Source organism: Cucurbita pepo, chromosome 4, assembly GCF_057944985.1.
Source record: "Cucurbita pepo subsp. pepo isolate OVF chromosome 4, ASM5794498v1, whole genome shotgun sequence".
NCBI lineage: Eukaryota > Viridiplantae > Streptophyta > Magnoliopsida > Cucurbitales > Cucurbitaceae > Cucurbita > Cucurbita pepo.
In genome coordinates, this window is record NC_141801.1 from 12447887 (window position 1) to 12463807 (window position 15921).

At 39.0% G+C, this 15921-nt stretch overlaps 4 protein-coding genes and 1 long non-coding RNA gene across 15 annotated transcripts; 4 read left to right on the forward strand and 1 right to left on the reverse strand.

Moving 5' to 3' along the window:
* Positions 1 to 291: 291 nt before the first annotated feature.
* LOC111794067 (peroxisome biogenesis protein 3-2) lies at positions 292 to 5260 on the forward strand. 8 transcript variants are annotated; one of them, XM_023676192.2, is made up of 8 exons: positions 292 to 502; positions 602 to 663; positions 2184 to 2348; positions 2437 to 2636; positions 2724 to 2854; positions 3425 to 3552; positions 3637 to 3864; positions 4694 to 5260. In XM_023676192.2, exons 2-8 carry the CDS (start codon positions 650 to 652, stop codon positions 4956 to 4958), a joined length of 1131 nt encoding a protein of 376 aa, XP_023531960.1. In that variant the 5' UTR covers positions 292 to 502; positions 602 to 649; the 3' UTR covers positions 4959 to 5260. The 8 variants fall into 8 exon arrangements, with proteins under 8 accessions (XP_023531960.1, XP_023531962.1, XP_023531957.1 ...); XM_023676194.2 differs by having other exon boundaries at positions 2187 to 2348; XM_023676189.2 differs by having other exon boundaries at positions 602 to 658.
* A 295-nt stretch (positions 5261 to 5555) lies between these two features.
* On the forward strand, positions 5556 to 7327 carry LOC111792300 (microbial collagenase). The gene is made up of 4 exons (XM_023673673.2): positions 5556 to 5958; positions 6370 to 6564; positions 6644 to 6703; positions 6885 to 7327. The coding sequence occupies exons 1-4, from the start codon at positions 5692 to 5694 to the stop codon at positions 7170 to 7172; spliced, it is 810 nt and encodes a 269-aa protein (XP_023529441.1). The 5' UTR covers positions 5556 to 5691; the 3' UTR covers positions 7173 to 7327.
* An 808-nt stretch (positions 7328 to 8135) lies between these two features.
* LOC111792629 (putative glutathione S-transferase) lies at positions 8136 to 9097 on the reverse strand. Its single transcript, XM_023674165.2, has 2 exons — positions 8774 to 9097; positions 8136 to 8707 (listed from the first exon to the last, which is right to left on the reverse strand). Exons 1-2 carry the CDS (start codon positions 9080 to 9082, stop codon positions 8342 to 8344), a joined length of 675 nt encoding a protein of 224 aa, XP_023529933.1. The 5' UTR covers positions 9083 to 9097; the 3' UTR covers positions 8136 to 8341.
* On the forward strand, positions 8617 to 9944 carry LOC111792630 (uncharacterized). The gene is made up of 3 exons (XR_002814839.2): positions 8617 to 8726; positions 8799 to 9278; positions 9375 to 9944. It is a non-coding gene; the product is annotated as an uncharacterized LOC111792630 (long non-coding RNA).
* Positions 9945 to 10539: 595 nt separating this feature from the next.
* On the forward strand, positions 10540 to 15043 carry CDKD1;3 (cyclin-dependent kinase D1;3). Of its 4 annotated transcripts, none has more exons than XR_015420841.1 (8): positions 10540 to 10917; positions 11432 to 11730; positions 11838 to 11946; positions 12223 to 12348; positions 12955 to 13190; positions 13272 to 13595; positions 14349 to 14470; positions 14654 to 15043. XR_015420841.1 is itself a non-coding variant. In XM_023675996.2 (7 exons), the coding sequence occupies exons 1-7, from the start codon at positions 10813 to 10815 to the stop codon at positions 14398 to 14400; spliced, it is 1251 nt and encodes a 416-aa protein (XP_023531764.1). In that variant the 5' UTR covers positions 10540 to 10812; the 3' UTR covers positions 14401 to 14650. The 4 variants fall into 4 exon arrangements, 1 of the variants encoding a protein (XP_023531764.1); XR_002814991.2 differs by having other exon boundaries at positions 14763 to 15043; XR_015420842.1 differs by lacking the exon at positions 10540 to 10917 and adding an exon at positions 10960 to 11074 and having other exon boundaries at positions 14763 to 15043.
* Positions 15044 to 15921: the final 878 nt, after the last annotated feature.

A 15921-nucleotide genomic window follows, 5' to 3' on the forward strand; every position in this document is an offset into this window, starting at 1 on the left:
TATAAATTAGTGGTAGCAATGGACCAAAGATTTTAAATTTTAAAAAAATTATGGTATGATATTATAAAAAGAGTAAACTTTTAAGTCAAAAGTATTTTAATTTATGAAATTCTTTATGAACTATGAATGGGTTAATCGTATTAGATACACAAACTTATAAATTTAACAAAGTGCATAATCTCAGGAGCCTTTCAAAAACGAAATTATAGAAACTCAGTGTTAATTGTAGCTCCATGAAGATGTTACTATTTTCTGTGTGAACACGAAGAGTTAAAAGATTAAAAACCAAAATTTATCCATGAATTGTCAAAATTGCCACTCTCATTTCTCAGCTTGCAGCTGTTTTGCGTTCTTCAAGCTCCAAACCCTTGAAATTTCATAACCCAGAACAGACTAAGAATCTGTGTTGATAAAGTGGGCAAGAACTGCTTCTATCTCTGCTTGTTGGGCTGCTTCCCATTTCGACTATCCCCTTTCCCCAGTCGTGGGGTATCGAGGTGTTGTGCGTTTATTCATCTATTTTCCTTTCTGGGTTAGTCATGGTTTTGGTTTTTGTGGATGATTTGATATCTATCGTGGTTTTGTCGAAATGGATTTTCAGGTGAAGAAGGCATGGTGATGAGTATTCAGTTTAATTCATGACACCAAAATGTTTCCTGTAAGGTTGGTTCTTATGGTTCTTCAGCATTATTTCATATGCTTCCCTTTATGTTGCTATTGACTGAAGGTGCCCACTTCTGGGTGTGTTTTTTTTCTCCCTTGATTCCACTTTTGGCTGCTGAATTCATGAACTCGTGGGTGTTTTTGATAGCTATCCAATTTTTGGTTATCTTCTGATTCCAGACAATTGAGACTAGGAGGATGGTTGGTTTCTAATTGATTGATATAGAATGAATGGTTTCACGTTCTTTGATTACAATAATTGATTCTGAAGGAATGTTACTTCTAGTGTTTGTTGGATGAATTCTGGGAAGGACGGAATTATGGTACTTTTACCATACGAACGGTATCTTTTGTGATTTGGAAGAACTGAAAAGTGTGAGATCCCACGTTGGTTGGAGTTGGTTGGAGAGGAGAACGAAGCATTCCTTATAAGGGTGTGGAAACCTCTCTCTAGCATATGCGTTTTAAAATCGTGAGGCTGACGGCGATACGTAACGGGTCAAAGCAGACAATATCTACTAGCGGGGAGCTTGGGTAGTTACAAATGGTATTAAAGCCAGACACCGGGTGGTATGCCAACGAGGATGGTGGTCCCCCAATGGTGGTGGATTGTGAGATCCCACATCGGTTGGAGAGAGGGGAACGGAGCATTCCTTATAAGGGTGTGGAAACCTCTCCCTAGTAGACGCGTTCTAAAATTGTGAGGCTGATGGCGATACGTAATAGGGCAAAGTGGACAATATCTGCTAGCGGTGGGCTTAAGCTGTTACAAATGGTAACAGAGTCAGACACCGGGCAGTGTCCCAGCGAGAACGCTGACCCCCAAGGGAGTGGATTGTGAGATCCCATATTGGTTGAAGAGAGGAATGAAGCATTCCTTATAAAGGGTGTGGAAACATCTCCCCAGCAAACACGTTTTAAAATCGTGAGGCTGACGGCAATACGTAATGGGCCAAAACGGACAATATCTGCTAGCGGTAGGCTTGGGCTTGAGCTGTTACAGAAAGAGAACGAACCTATTGGGGAAAATCTTGGGATTACCTACCAATGTGAAACATTCAGAGAAGAAAACTCCTTAGGTATTAACTTGTAGATTACAAAACAGTGGAAATACTTGGTAAACAAACATAAACAAGAAAAAGAAAACAAAGTCAAGATTAACGTTGTATAAACATGGATGTCTTGCCAAATCAGGTGGACTCCAACTAACTTTATGGGACAACATTTGACTCTACAATTTTTGGCACAAGAAAACTCATAGAATATTTGATATCTTTGTAGACCATCATGGTTTGAACACATGGCTTCTAAAGTATCCCTTTTGCACCTTTCCTCTTTGATCATTGGGCTCACCGAACATCGCTTAATATCAAGAACTATCTTATAGTTTCAACCTATTGATCTCAAAATACGTTTTGGGAATCCAAAATGATGTCGAAGGCAGAGTTCGATAGTTAGCGGTCGATGTAGTTTACGAATCCATATTATTTGGTTTCTCCCATTTCATGATGTCTTATTAGCAGGGATTTTTGGAGAAGGCACAAGAAGAAGATTTTAATCACAGCTAGTGTTATTGGAAGTGGGTACTTTCTCTACAGACAATATGAATACTACAGTAGAAGGCTTCAGGTTATTCAAAGAGAGCTAGATAATGAACGCGAAGCCGACGAGCTCATTAAAGCTCAGTTAAGAGATGCTTACTTTTTCGTTCCCTCGTTCTATCGGTATCGTTTTCTTCTTTAACTTTCGAGTTTGTTGGATGCGTGCTTGCAGAATACAAGCTCATTTTGAGCATATTCAGAGGATAGCTGATACCACAACACTGCCTCATGCTATACAACATTTACAAACTCGGATAGAGGAAGATTTGGATCTTTCGCACCTGACCGAGCGGTTAATGATGGGGAAGGGTCAACCGAACACTTTGACATTAGCAGAGAAACTCGATTTGTGGGAAAACCTCAAAATACTAAGTATGTAACGATCTCGCTTTCGTGTTCATATTTGGATCTTTCGTGTTCATAGATTTAGATCAGCTTGCTTGGTATGCATTTTTCCAGGCTTCACAAAGATGGTGATATCACTCTGGGCAATAACTGTTTTAAGCTTATACATTAGAGTTCAAGTCAACATCTTAGGAAGACACATGTATGTTGATACTGCCCGTGGTCTCGGTAGCTCCCATTTACTCGTAAGGCCTGCTGTTTTCGACTATCGTACTCGTTTGAACTGTTTTTATCGCTGTCACTCTTGGCATTACTACCTTAGTCATTTTACTATTTATTTGGTTTTTCATTTTTTTAAAATTTTTAGCGGTGGGTTTGGGTTGTTACAGATGGTATCATAGCCAGACACCGGGGCGATGTGCCAGCAAGGATGCTGGGCCCCAAGAGGGGTGGATTGTGGGATCCCACATCGGTTGAAGAGGGGAACGAAGCATTTCTTATAAGGGTGTGGAAACCTCTCCCTAGCAGATGCATTTTAAAACCGTGAGGCTGACAACAATACGTAACGGGCCAAAGCGGACAATATCTGTTAGCGGTGGGCAAGTGGAATGACCATGTTACACCAATAAATGAGTAGGTGATGTAGAGAACGTGAATGTCGATCCGTTTTCCAGCTATAACTTCTAAACATGATATGAGATGTTAAATTTATTTGATATCAAACTTGAAAGCTGTGTAATGCGTGCTATTATTAGTTCTTTCTTGACTCACTGTCTTTTCTCTGATGTTAGTCCTTGTGATTTCTGATTCCACAGGAGGAGGCCGAACTCGTCGATAGGAACGACGAGCAGAAATTTCTGGCTATCTCTGATTTTCTCTCTAATTATGGTCTGAATACCTTAATTCCTAGAATGCAGGTAGCAGTAGCAGAAGTTCTCGAGAGGTAAGGGGCTATGTCGATTTCGTCGGCTATGTCGATGCTTTCTCGGATGTGATTAGTATTCTTTGTTGATTTTCTTGGTTGCAGTAAACAGTTGCGCGATGTCTTTGATACAACTACGCTTCGCGAAACTACTATACGTATAATAAAAATTTTCATGAGCACGGGACGTCTCCATCATTGGTTGGACTACTTGATGCCCGAGGACAATCAATCGAGTATTACAGGCACGCTCTCCACGGATGATGGTGCAACTGTCACAAATATCAATAAGTTCGACCAACTTATGATGGAGACTCGAGCAGTTCTGCTAAGGTACGAGGATTATAGATCAACAATCACCATAATGATTATAGACAGCCTCATTAGTTTAAAAGTCCAAGCAGATATTGTTCTTTTTGGCTTTTCCTTCTGGACTTTCTCTCAAGGTTTTAAAACGTGTCTGCTAGAGAGAGGTTTCCACACCCATATAAAGAATGTTTCGTTCTCCTCCCCAACCAACGTGGGATCTTACAATCCACGCCCTTTGGGGTTCAGCATCCTCGTTAACACTCGTTCCCTTCTCCAATCAATGTATGACCCCCCAATCCACCTCCCTTCAGGGCCCAGTGTCCTTGCTGGCACACCGCCTCGTGTCCACCCCCTTCGAGGTTCAACCTCCTCATTGGCACATCACCCAGTGTCTGGCTTTGATACCAATTGTAACGGCCCAAGCCCACTGCTAGTAGATATTGTCCTCTTTGGGTTTTTCCTTCCGGGCTTCCGGGTCTGCTAAGGAGAGGTTTCCACACCCTTATAATAAATGATTTGTTCTCCTCTCCAACCAACGTGGGATTTCATAATAGTAAACAAGGTTCTTCACTTGGGAGTTAGAATTGCGTAAAAACCTCATTCTTTCTTCCTTCCTTCCATCCATCCATAACAGTCGTAAAGGCTTGCTTAAGAATGCATACGAGTTTTTCGTCAATTCCGCATTCCTCTTATGAACTCATTCTTTTAAGAACTCGCCATGCGGGTTCTCCGTAATAATTATGAATGCAATATCATGTTGAACAGTTCATGTTGAATGCAATACATAAACTATCAACCACGTATCGGTCAGTTAACGATATATGATCTTTTCTTTCTCTTTTTATGGGTTCAGTGCCGAATTTGGAAACGTCGTCGAGAGGTCGTTAGAAGTAGGAGTCAATGGGTTGATGGAAGAAATGGAGGGTTCAGTTGGTGGAGGCGGCAGCAGCAGTACATCAGGGACACCACTGGCTAGGCTTGTGCCAAGAGTTTCCCAGATGGGGCCATTGCTCCTTGAAGATCCAAGAAAAACCAGATTCATCCAAATGATCAGAGGTATACCAGAAGTGGAAATCTTCTTTACTCTCCTCTATGCAAACACCATGCCCGCCCCTTAGAAACAAACACCTTGCCATGCCTTGCTTGCTTGCTGCACATTCTTCCCACTTCATCAGGTTCTCTACACATCATTGTAAAAAGTCTGGTTTCCTTCCCTCTTTGGCTTGTCTTGGCTTGGATCCTTAAAAACATTAAAACATTCCGAAAGAAAGAAAGAACCTATGAGGTGTTGATAGCTGATAATTTTTTTCAATATCCTTACAGTTGGTATTATGAACCTTCAAGTGAACATTTGAAAATAATCTATGAGGTGTAAGATAGACAGTAAATTTTTTATTTTATATTAAAAGTATTTTGTAGATATCTTAGGAAAGATATTATTGAATTTATAAATGTTTTTATTAATTTAGATTAATAAAATTTGCAATAATATATTTTTGTTGATGAGGTTATAAGTTGAACAACGTGAGGTAAATATTTTAAATTTTAAAAGATATAATGTTTTAATTCATGGACAAAGTTGAATTAAAATATAGAGATTTGTTTTAAAAAAATGTTTCTAAATAAAACTAAAATTAAAGTATATAAAGTAAAAATACATGAGGATTATGTCCCTCGAGCGGAAATTAAGTCCACTCATATTCATTAAATTAGATGATTTTAATTGAGTTGCCAATCATGGGGTACAAGGATTTGATCCGCACCAGATATTTGTATGGATGAAGAGAAGAACCAAGAAGAACTTCTTCCTCTTCAGGCCAAGAACGCCGCCATCGTCGGAGCTAAATAACGATGACCTCACTCGTAGTACCGCCTTCAACTTTGGGATCCTCGTTCTTCAGCTGGGTCGCTTCCAGTTCATCCAATAACTCTCTCAAGCCCCCAAAAATCTTCCTCAAAACCCCTTCTAATGCCGTGGCGCTATACCCCATTTCGTTAAAATCTTCAAACCGGCCTTCATTTGACAGATTTCCGCGAACGAAAATCTGGGCAACTTTAGGCGAAAAGGACCCAAATGGAGCAGCCCCACTTCAAGTTGTGGAAGAGAGTTCCAGCAGTGTATGTGATGTTTTTGCTTTTGATATTTCTCTAGTCGCTAAGATTTCTTGTTAGTATGGTGGCTTTCTTCTTAGACATTCAATGACATTTGATGGTTCGTTTTGGAAGTTCAATTACGTTCTTATTGAAAAGTTGTATAGAAGAATGAAGTACGTTCTATTCTCTAGGTTGTATGATCAACATTTTTTACCGCTATTTATCTGTGAGATCCCACCTCGGTTGGAGAGGGGAATGAAATATTCTTTGTAAGGGTGTGGAAATCTCTCTCTAACATATGCGTTTTAAAATCGTGAAGCTGACAGTGATACGTAATGAGCTATGAGGTGTTACATTATCTATTCATAAGCAACTGAACTAAAGATGAGTCAATTAGAGCTGTTGAAATAATGTATGAAGAATTGACTGGTGTAGATTGTGGACGAGGAAGTGGAAAAGAGTGTCAAAGTGCTAAAGGATGCGGCGAAGACTAGACGGGTAGCAGCAGAAGAAGTTTTGACAGCACTTTCTGTTCTTGAGAAGGCCAAACTTGACCCTTCAAAGTTTTTTAATACACTTGGTGGAACAAGTTCTCCAGGGAGAACCTGGATGCTTATTTTTACTGCTGAGGTTGATTTTATTTCCGTTTCTTTTGCTAATTAAGAATGTTTAATCACTCTAATTTCTGAATTCTAGTGCTGAATTGCAGAAAAAATTGGAGAAAGGGCGGTACTTTCCTCTCACAGCCATCCAGAGGTTTGATGCTGCTGTAAGTTCATCTGTCTTCCTCTCTAGCTTTTACTGTATGATTGCTACATCTCATCTTGGAAAAGATTGCATGAATTTAAAACATAGCAGCCTTAATGAGCAATAAGAACAGAAACCTAGGACTGCTCTTGTTGATTTTCTAGTGTTTTTTTGAGATGAATTCATGGTTGCATGGATTTTAGGGAAAAAGAATAGAGAATGGAGTGTTTCTGGGACCTATTGGAAGCTTAACATTTGAAGGTAGAATGTCGTGGAAGAACAGAATATTAGCGTTCATTTTCGAGCGAATTCGGATCAAATTTGGACCTTTAGAACCTTTGGAGATCAGTCTTGGTAAAAAGGATGAAAGGGAGCCAAGCAGTAAAGATCCTTTCTTTATCTGGTTTTATGTTGATGAGGAACTAGCTGTTGCTCGTGGTAGAAGTGGGGGAACTGCGTTCTGGTGCCGGTGTCGTCGTGTTAATACTTAGTTCTTTTCTTCATCAAACATCTGGCCTTGTTCAGTGTGTTATATTTGTTAAGAACATGTACATGCTAACTGGTCTATAAGAATTTCAATTTGTTCTCTCCTATTTGCTATCTCTGAGCTTCACTTCTGGAGAAATCAATGCCATTTTACTTCATACTTTGCATTGTCATTTGAATTAAGGCATGCTATTCATCCACTGAATGTTTACTATGATTTTCAAGCTGTTTGTTAGGTAATTGCCACTTCTCTTAGGAATTGTACCTTGGACAGCGATCAAGTGTTGATTCTATTGAACTTGTCTTAGCTTTTGTGAGATCCCACATCGGGGGGAGAGGGGAACGAAACATTCCTTATAAGGGTGTGGAAACCTCTCTCTAAAAGACATGTTTTAAAACTGTGAGGCTGACGACGATACATAACAGGCCAAGATGGACAATATTTGCTAACGGTGGACTTGGGCTGTTACAAATGGTATTAGAGCCAGACACCGGACAGTGTGGCAACAAAGATGTTGGCCCCCAAGGGGGGTGAATTGTTAGATCTCACATCAGTTGGAGAGGAGAACGAAACATTCCTTATAAAGGTGTGGAAACCTCTCCCTGGAAAATGTGTTCTTAAACCGTGAGACTGACGGCGATACGTAACGGGCCAAATTGTTACAGCTTTGCTTCTCTTTCTCTAAAATTTGGTGTTCGCTTTAAACCTTCAATTATTTACTTGGATGGCAACAAGCAAACCTAGAAATACTCAGCTGTTGACGAATCAATTAGATAACCTACTCTTCCTACGAGTTATATGCTATTTAAGCCGTTATGTTGTCTTTCTTGCTTACTAGCCTATAACATTGCTTTCATGCTTGCTTTCAAACTCTGTTTCGAAAATCTCTCTGCCCCGTTTTCTAAAACTTTCTTCTCAAAAGAGGCTAGAGGCTTAGGTATACGTCATCCAGCTAGAGGCTACGCAAATTTGAATGGGCTGACTCACTCAGTGGTGAGAGTGATTGCTGCACAATCACTTGTAAATGTCCCGAGGAAGTGCAATTGTTTTATCCTATAATAATCGATTAAAATAGCAAAAAAAAAACCATCAAATAAATAAAAGGAAAAAAAGAACAGATTCATATGACTCCAGGATTATTGGAAATGAGATATAAATGCAGGATGAGGCATCCTATTGCTTATTTGCAGCTAACGACCGGACGTAGCTCAGACTCCCCTTGAAGTAGGTGACAAGATCTTCTCTGGGTGGAAGGGATTCTTTGATAACTGGAATGTGTACGAAGTCTTGAACCCATTCATGAAGGGATGGGACCCTGTCTTTATCAAACACCTTCATTTCTCCAACTTCATCAAGAACACTGAGCCAGTGGCACATCCACCCTGCAGCTAAATCCAGGTAACCAATCTTATCTCCACCAAAGAATTTCTTTCCTTGGATTTCTTTGTCAAGCAATGCCAAATTCTGTATTGCAGCCTCCACAGCCTTCTCCTTCTCTTCTCCTTCAGCCTGGCATGCTTCCCAGGCACCCAGCAGGCCCTGCATTCACAAAAACATGGTCAGTATCTTGGTCTTTATTATCTAAAACCACATAACTTGGGTTACCTTCTCATCTAAAAACTTAGCCCAGAAGCGAGCCATGGCTCTGTTATATGGATCTTCAGGCATGAGCGGGTTGTCCTTCCACGTCTCGTCGATGTATTCGAGGATGAGAAGCGACTCGGAGATGGGTTTGCCATGGTGCAAGAGCACAGGTATTTTTTTGTGCACAGGGTTGGACTTGAGAAGCAGCTCACTTTTGTTTCTCACGTCTTCAGGTATGTACTCATACTCAATTCCTTTGAGCTTCAAGGCCCATTCAACCCTTACAGAGAAGAGGCTTGCAGCTGACCCAATAATCTTTACCTCTGCCATTGTCTGTTGTTGATCCTTGCATATTGTCTCAAAGTCATAGCCTTTTATAGTCTCTATGTTGCTTCTGGGTGATTATTATTTGTCTAAAATTTACCTTTCAAATGTAGGAAATGGCAGCTTTGACAAGGAGCTTGAGTCTAAGGAAAGCGCTAATGAATTCTTCAAGTGGGTTCCCATTCTCCTAGTGTTCTAGCAGGTTTTTTTTTTTTTTTTTTGTCCACCGCTAACATATATTATCCGTTTTGGTCCGTGACGTATTGCTGTCAACCTCACGGTTTTACGTGTTTGCTAGGAAGAGGTTTCCATACCCTTATAAGGAATGCTTTGTTTCTCTCTCCAACTGACGTGAGATCTCACAATCCACACCCTCTGGGGCCCAACGTCCTCGTTGTCACACCGCCTGGTGACTGACTCTAATACTATTTGTAACAGCCCAAGTCTATCGCTTTGACCCATTACGTATCGTCGCTAGCTTCATGATTTTTAAACGCGTCTGTTAAGGAGAGATTTCCACACACTTATGCTCTGTTCCCCTTTCCAACCTTTTCAACCGATATAGGATCTCACGTTTTTGTTCGTTTTTTTATAACTTATGTAATCAATGAAAGTTGAAGCCCCAGATCTGATCCATTCTCCTTGGAGGATTCAAAGTCTACCATCAGCTACAAGAATGTTCAAAGATTAGTACGTATTTGACTTTCCATTGCAATGGCAACGTCATTGCTTGCGATAGATATAGCTTGGTTTCCTCTCCTTTCTTACACTTTTACTTGTTTGAAAAAGTACATTGCCTCATTTCATTGATCACAATAGTTTTAAATTTGTCATTTTTATACGTATTGAAATGGAGTATTCAAGTGTTTGTTCGTTTCGGTAGTCGGTAGTGCCTATGTGTTGGATAAGTGTAGACACTCAGAACATTTTGCTCTCGTTGGATGCACGTCGACACTTATTAGGACGATAGTACATACCCCTTCCGTTCATGCTATGATATTTGCTTCATAAATAATGTCTTAATGTCGATGGATCTTATATCATTCTTAAATGAAGTTGACATGACCGACAATAAACAAGAGTAACACTCATACTACTGTAGTGTATGTAAATTTCGTACGTAATAGCTTAGTAAAAGAGGAGACTATTTTTTTTCATTTGTTTGATTCTTACTGAATTTTCTCTATAAATTCCACAAAATCCCGAAATTAAAATATAAATATCATCTTCGGTGGTCACGGGCAATCTTAACTAATTTAAACTCTAAAATGAATCAACAAAATTTTAATAGCTACAAATTTGGTAATATAATAGAAATCATAATCATGATGAATTCAAATAATAATAAAAATCATAATCATGAGTTGGGCCGTGGGCCGGTCGTGGGCCACGGCCTACGGCCCACGGCCCAACTTTGATTCAAATCAGGTGAGAAGTAATAATAAGGGATCGGATTGGGCATTGGCGAGAAAAAAAGAAAGGAAAAATAGAAAAATGCTTGAAACAGACGAAAGAGGCTTCTTTTTCACGCTCTCGTCTCTCGGTCTCTCGATCTTCAACGGCTTTCTTTGTGCTACGAACTGAACTACACACACTCACCATCTCCAAACCCTAATTTCGCCGGATTTCCTTGGGCAATGATGCCCTAGACATTTCTTTTTCCGATCCTATGTATCTGGCATGAGAAGGATACCGGAGGTAAGAAGACGTTTTGAAGGAATAATTTGGAGGCAGCAATGGCTGAGCTCGATCCATCAAAGAAAGTGGCCGACAGATATTTAAAGCGTGAGGTTCTCGGAGAGGGTACCTATGGCGTTGTATATAAGGCCATTGATACCCAGGTAGGTCTTTGCCCACCCGTTCTGTTACGATTCTGCATCTAAAGGTCACATGCCTTTCTTTGTGTGAAAAGTTATTAACGCTTTGATGCGTTTCAAAGTGCACATGATGGGCATAGAGAAAAGAAGGGCAATTCGAAAGGTTACAGCCAAATTCAATGTAATTGATTTGACAATGATATTGAGGGGGAATATGGCGATGGGTTCTGGAAGTATTTGAATGTTTCTTCGAGTTCAGTTGCTTTCGTTATGTTTCAAAGTTGTTGAATGCCCGGCTCTTTTGCCCTAGGATGTACTAAACTGTAAAATGAGTTTTGTTTACCGGAACCATATCTCACGGTAGCTGGATATATGTCTAGACTCAAGGCAGCAGTTCTTATGTCCACTTACCTTAAAGTCTGATTGTTCGATGCTTGAAAATCGAAAAACTATATATTGATTTTCTATTACATCAACAAAATAGGGTTCTCAACTTTATTTACCAAATTTCTTTTTTTTTTTTCTTTTTACTTTTTAGACAGGTCAGACGGTTGCAATCAAGAAAATTCGGCTTGGCAAACAAAAAGAGGGAGTAAATTTTACGGCTCTTCGAGAAATCAAGCTGCTTAAAGAGCTCAAAGATTCAAATATAATTGAGTTAATTGATGCATTCCCTCATAAAGAAAATTTGCATCTTGTTTTTGAATTTATGGAGACGGACCTTGAAGCTGTTATACGTGATCGAAATATATTTCTTTCCCCTGCTGACATAAAATCATACCTTCAGATGACGTTGAAAGGTCTTGCTTTTTGCCACAAGAAGTGGGTTTTACATAGGTATCAAAATTTTGATATTATTATTATTGATGTTTAGTTCAAATTATTTAGCGTCTGAATACTGTGCTTTATGTTCCTTTTATAAGATGCTTGCTTGTACTTTACAGGGATATGAAGCCAAATAATTTGTTGATAGGACCGAATGGTCAACTGAAACTTGCAGATTTTGGTTTGGCTAGGATATTTGGGAGTCCTGATCGTAGATATACTCACCAGGTATACTTCTTCTCCCTCTTTTGCATTATTGATATGCAGGTAAATATTTATTGCATTGGAGCCCTTTGACTCTAATTTTTTATGTGTAGTAGCTGTTTCTTTTAAAGCTGGGAAAAGCAAATGACCTTGTTATGTATTAAAAACAGAGTTGTTTTTCAATCTAAAATGATACAGGCACAGAACCCATCTTCATTTTATGTGGCCAGATATTTCATCACTATACCTGAATTTCTGTTCATCTCAATCTTAACACATGTCTGTAATATTTGAAAATAGGTGTTTGCCCGATGGTACAGAGCACCTGAGCTATTGTTTGGCTCTAAGCAGTATGGTTCTGCAGTGGATGTTTGGGCAGCAGCTTGTATTTTTGCTGAACTACTTCTTCGTAGACCTTTTCTTCAGGTAAGTCCACGTTTGCAACTATCAATGATTCTCTAATTTACACGATCATGGCAGATGTTTGGCCCATGAGAATCAAATTTATTCGTTCTCCCTTCTTCTGCCTGTGATGTTTAGACTTCACCATGTAAATAGTTTCAGTATAAACAATACTTAATTAGTCTTTCATTCCTGTCGGTTTCTTGTTGGTACTTGAATTGGCATGCACAATACAATCTGTGTAGAGTCTATCAAGAATGGGCTGTAGAAACTTTTGTGTAGATGGTGTTGTTAGTATGTGTTATAGAAGTAATTTTCGTAGCTTGTAAGTTTAACAAACCCATATCTTCTGAACTTCGATATACCTACAGATGTTAATGTTTAGATTTTCATACTCTTCCGAGAGTCCTAATGCTTAGTCTTTGACAATTTTATTCGGTTATAATTTTAAACTTGCACTTGCATATTGTTAACTATGTAGAATAGATTTAAGTTCAAATTTGGGAATATAAACTTCCACTTGGATATTTGTTCTTGGATTTTTTGTATGACTATGAAAAATAGACTTATGTTCAGATTTGGATTTCTTGTATTTCTTCAAATTTTTAAAGTTATTTTTATTTTTGACAGGGTTCGAGCGACATTGATCAATTAGGGAAGATCTTTGCAGCTTTTGGAACTCCGACAACTTCTCAGTGGTCTGATATGTTATACCTACCTGATTATGTGGAGTTCCAATATGTTCCTGCACCTCCTCTACGTTCATTGTTTCCTATGGCTAGTGATGACACGCTGGATCTCCTATCAAAGATGTTTGCTTATGATCCAAAGTCTAGAATTTCCATTCAGCAAGCATTGGAGCATAGGTTTCATTTTCTAAATATGAAAATATTATGTAGAAGTCAAGAAATGTTTTGGATACATTGCTTACAGTATTTCCTTTCTAGGTACTTCACATCTGCACCACTTCCCACAGATCCTAGTAAGCTTCCAAGGCCTACTTCAAAGCGTGAACCTATGAACCCTAGAGTTTCAGACTTAAATTCAAATGAGGGTCCTACTGTCCTCTCACCTCCAAGAAAGTCAAGAAGAGTAATGCCAGAGCGTGAGGCTTTTGAAGGAAATGCATGTAAAGCTGATAAGCTTGATGACCATGGTAATGAGGTGCGAGAGGCAGCTGCTGGAAATACAAGCAAAAATGAAGCAGTGCCAATGTCGTTGGATTTTTCTATTTTTGGTGGAAAACCTCCAAATAGACCAACAATTAACAGGTAAATTTTTTTCTGCCACAATAAGTTTATTGTGTAAATTGCTGAACCAATTGTCTGCGTTAGCTTGAAAGTGGGTTTGAAATCCTGGTATAGATATTGTATGGACCTTCTTGAATGTTATCTCATACACTGGGGCTAAACTGAATTGAAGTTTGACACGTCGTCATGGATAGTAATCTTAAAAGTTCCCGTTATCAGAAATGCGAATTTGATGTTTTAAGATGGTCTCACCTAGTTTTGTTTGTGTTTTAATCGGGATTACCTTATTGTGCAATTTTCTTTTGGATGACTAGCTGCAATTTCAACCAAATGTACTTGGTCTGGTAGTTGTCTTAAGACTACTTAGGTTGTTTGCTTCAAGCCTTTCTCATGGGAAAGCATATAGGAATAGGTTTTGGGTCTGTATGAATGGTGCTTTATAATGGGCATCCATAACACCCACCCACCCCTCTTTGGGTAAACCCTCCCAACTTCTTAGGTTTTATGAAATGACAACCCATGGGCATCATATAAAGAACATATGTACTACCATTACTTACATCTTAAAATTAATTTCTAATGTATTTAAGTGAGTAATTAATTAATAAATGGTGATAAATTAGTTGATGAATCAAAGGCCACGGAGAGGACCAATACAGTTTTTATAATAATCATTTTTTATTTTTTATTATTTCACAAAACATTTAGTTATGAACATGGTCTTCATGACACCCAGAATCTTGAATAATTTGTGTTTCCCCCATTCTTTTGCAGTGCTGACCGATCACATCTTAAAAGGAAATTAGATCTTGAATTCCAGCAATAAGGAGATTCTGTATCAGTGTACTGCAATATGAAATCAGCCTTTCAATTGAACGCTAGCCTGCATTTATGAGGTACAACGTCTTTGGAGTTTGTTCGAACTTGAATTATCCTAGAAAAGGAACTTTGATCTTGTAACCTCTGATAGTTTCCACCCCCCCGTTTCTTTTCCCAGCTAGTTAGTTTTTTGAAAAACACGAGTGTTTTCCTCAATTGAATAACTCTGTTAATAATATACATTTTGTTTTAATATTCAGATCGGTTCGATAATTCTGATGTCGGATATTCAGTGTTCACTCTCTAGTCTGCTTAGTTAAAAGAATCTTGCTGAATATCCTCACGTGCTTGCTCTTTGGTTGTTTCTAGGGCAAACTGTGGAATTACTTCCAAGTAAAGACTGCCGGATCGTTTATCTTTTATCCTCTTATCCCCTCCAGCGACTGATAAATTATAACGGTGTTTCATTCTGTAATTTTCACATATAGCTAATTGAAGTTGATTCATTTGATCCCTTATCGATATATTTGATAGCCTGCCTTGAACCATTTCTGCTACAGTTCGGTCTTCGAAGTGTAACACTGACAGCTTCAAGGAAGCACTATTCAGTACACAGTAACAAAATGAAATAAAAATGATGCATTGTGCAAGGCTTCCCTGATTTTTTCTTCAATCATGCAGCGTGGTTGTTATTGTCTAGTTTTGTTTGTCCTGGATCTCGTGTCCAATCAAGATGGAGAGCCCTGCCTTGATCCACCGAAAGTAATAAACAGAGAAATAGAGTGATAAACCTAGAAATTGTAGGGAAGATGGAAAAAGAGATGCTTGAATGCACCTCTTATGAACTGGAGGAGGTGTATCCAAAGCTCGTGACAGACCCATCCGTGTTCAAGCAGTCCAATCATTCTCTTCCTTTTACAAATAACTCCTTCCAAGGACAGGTCCTTAAAGGTACGCAAATATAGTTGACCATTTTCTTTAATGTTTTAAACCTTGAGTCCTCATCATGTTAGTATGGTAGGGTGTGAATCTATCCCACTTTGGACTTGACCCTTTATAGTTTGACATTGGATTCCGGAGTGTTTTTGAAAATATCAAAAGCACTTTTGTCATGAGAGATTTAGCTTGTAGTAGTTCCTGTTTCTGTGATGTCCCACATTGGTTGGGGAGGAGAACAAACCATCATTTATAAGGGTGTGGAAACCTTCTCCTAGCAGACGCATTTTAAAGCCTTGAGGGAAAGCTTGAAAGGGAAAGTCCAAAGAGGACAATATCTGCTAGCGATGGATCTGGGGCATTACAGTTTCACACCCTACCATTGTGTGATGGGTAAGTGTGATGAAGTCAATTCTGACCACCATTTTCACCTGAATTCGGAAGAACTATTCTACTTCCAACACATTCCCGCAAGTACCATTGTGAAAACTCAGTCATACACGAGGAAGGAACACTGGTACTTATCCCTCAGTTTCATCACTTCATTTTACAAGCTCTCCTGCTAAACAAATGAAGTACAACAACATATCAA

Coding starts and splice junctions, on each gene's coding strand:
- LOC111794067 (XM_023676189.2), top strand. CDS start 639: ATGACACCAAAATGTTTCCT. Junction 659..2,183: donor ATGACACCAAAATGTTTCCT/GTAAGGTTGGTT, acceptor ATGTCTTATTAG/CAGGGATTTTTGGAGAAGGC. Junction 2,349..2,436: donor GACGAGCTCATTAAAGCTCA/GTTAAGAGATGC, acceptor GCGTGCTTGCAG/AATACAAGCTCATTTTGAGC.
- LOC111792300 (XM_023673673.2), top strand. CDS start 5,692: ATGACCTCACTCGTAGTACCGCCTTCAACTTTGGGATCCTCGTTCTTC. Junction 6,565..6,643: donor TGCTTATTTTTACTGCTGAG/GTTGATTTTATT, acceptor GCTGAATTGCAG/AAAAAATTGGAGAAAGGGCG. Junction 6,704..6,884: donor TCCAGAGGTTTGATGCTGCT/GTAAGTTCATCT, acceptor CATGGATTTTAG/GGAAAAAGAATAGAGAATGG.
- LOC111792629 (XM_023674165.2), bottom strand. CDS start 9,082: ATGGCAGAGGTAAAGATTATTGGGTCAGCTGCAAGCCTCTTCTCTGTA. Junction 8,708..8,773: donor CTAAGTTTTTAGATGAGAAG/GTAACCCAAGTT, acceptor TTGTGAATGCAG/GGCCTGCTGGGTGCCTGGGA.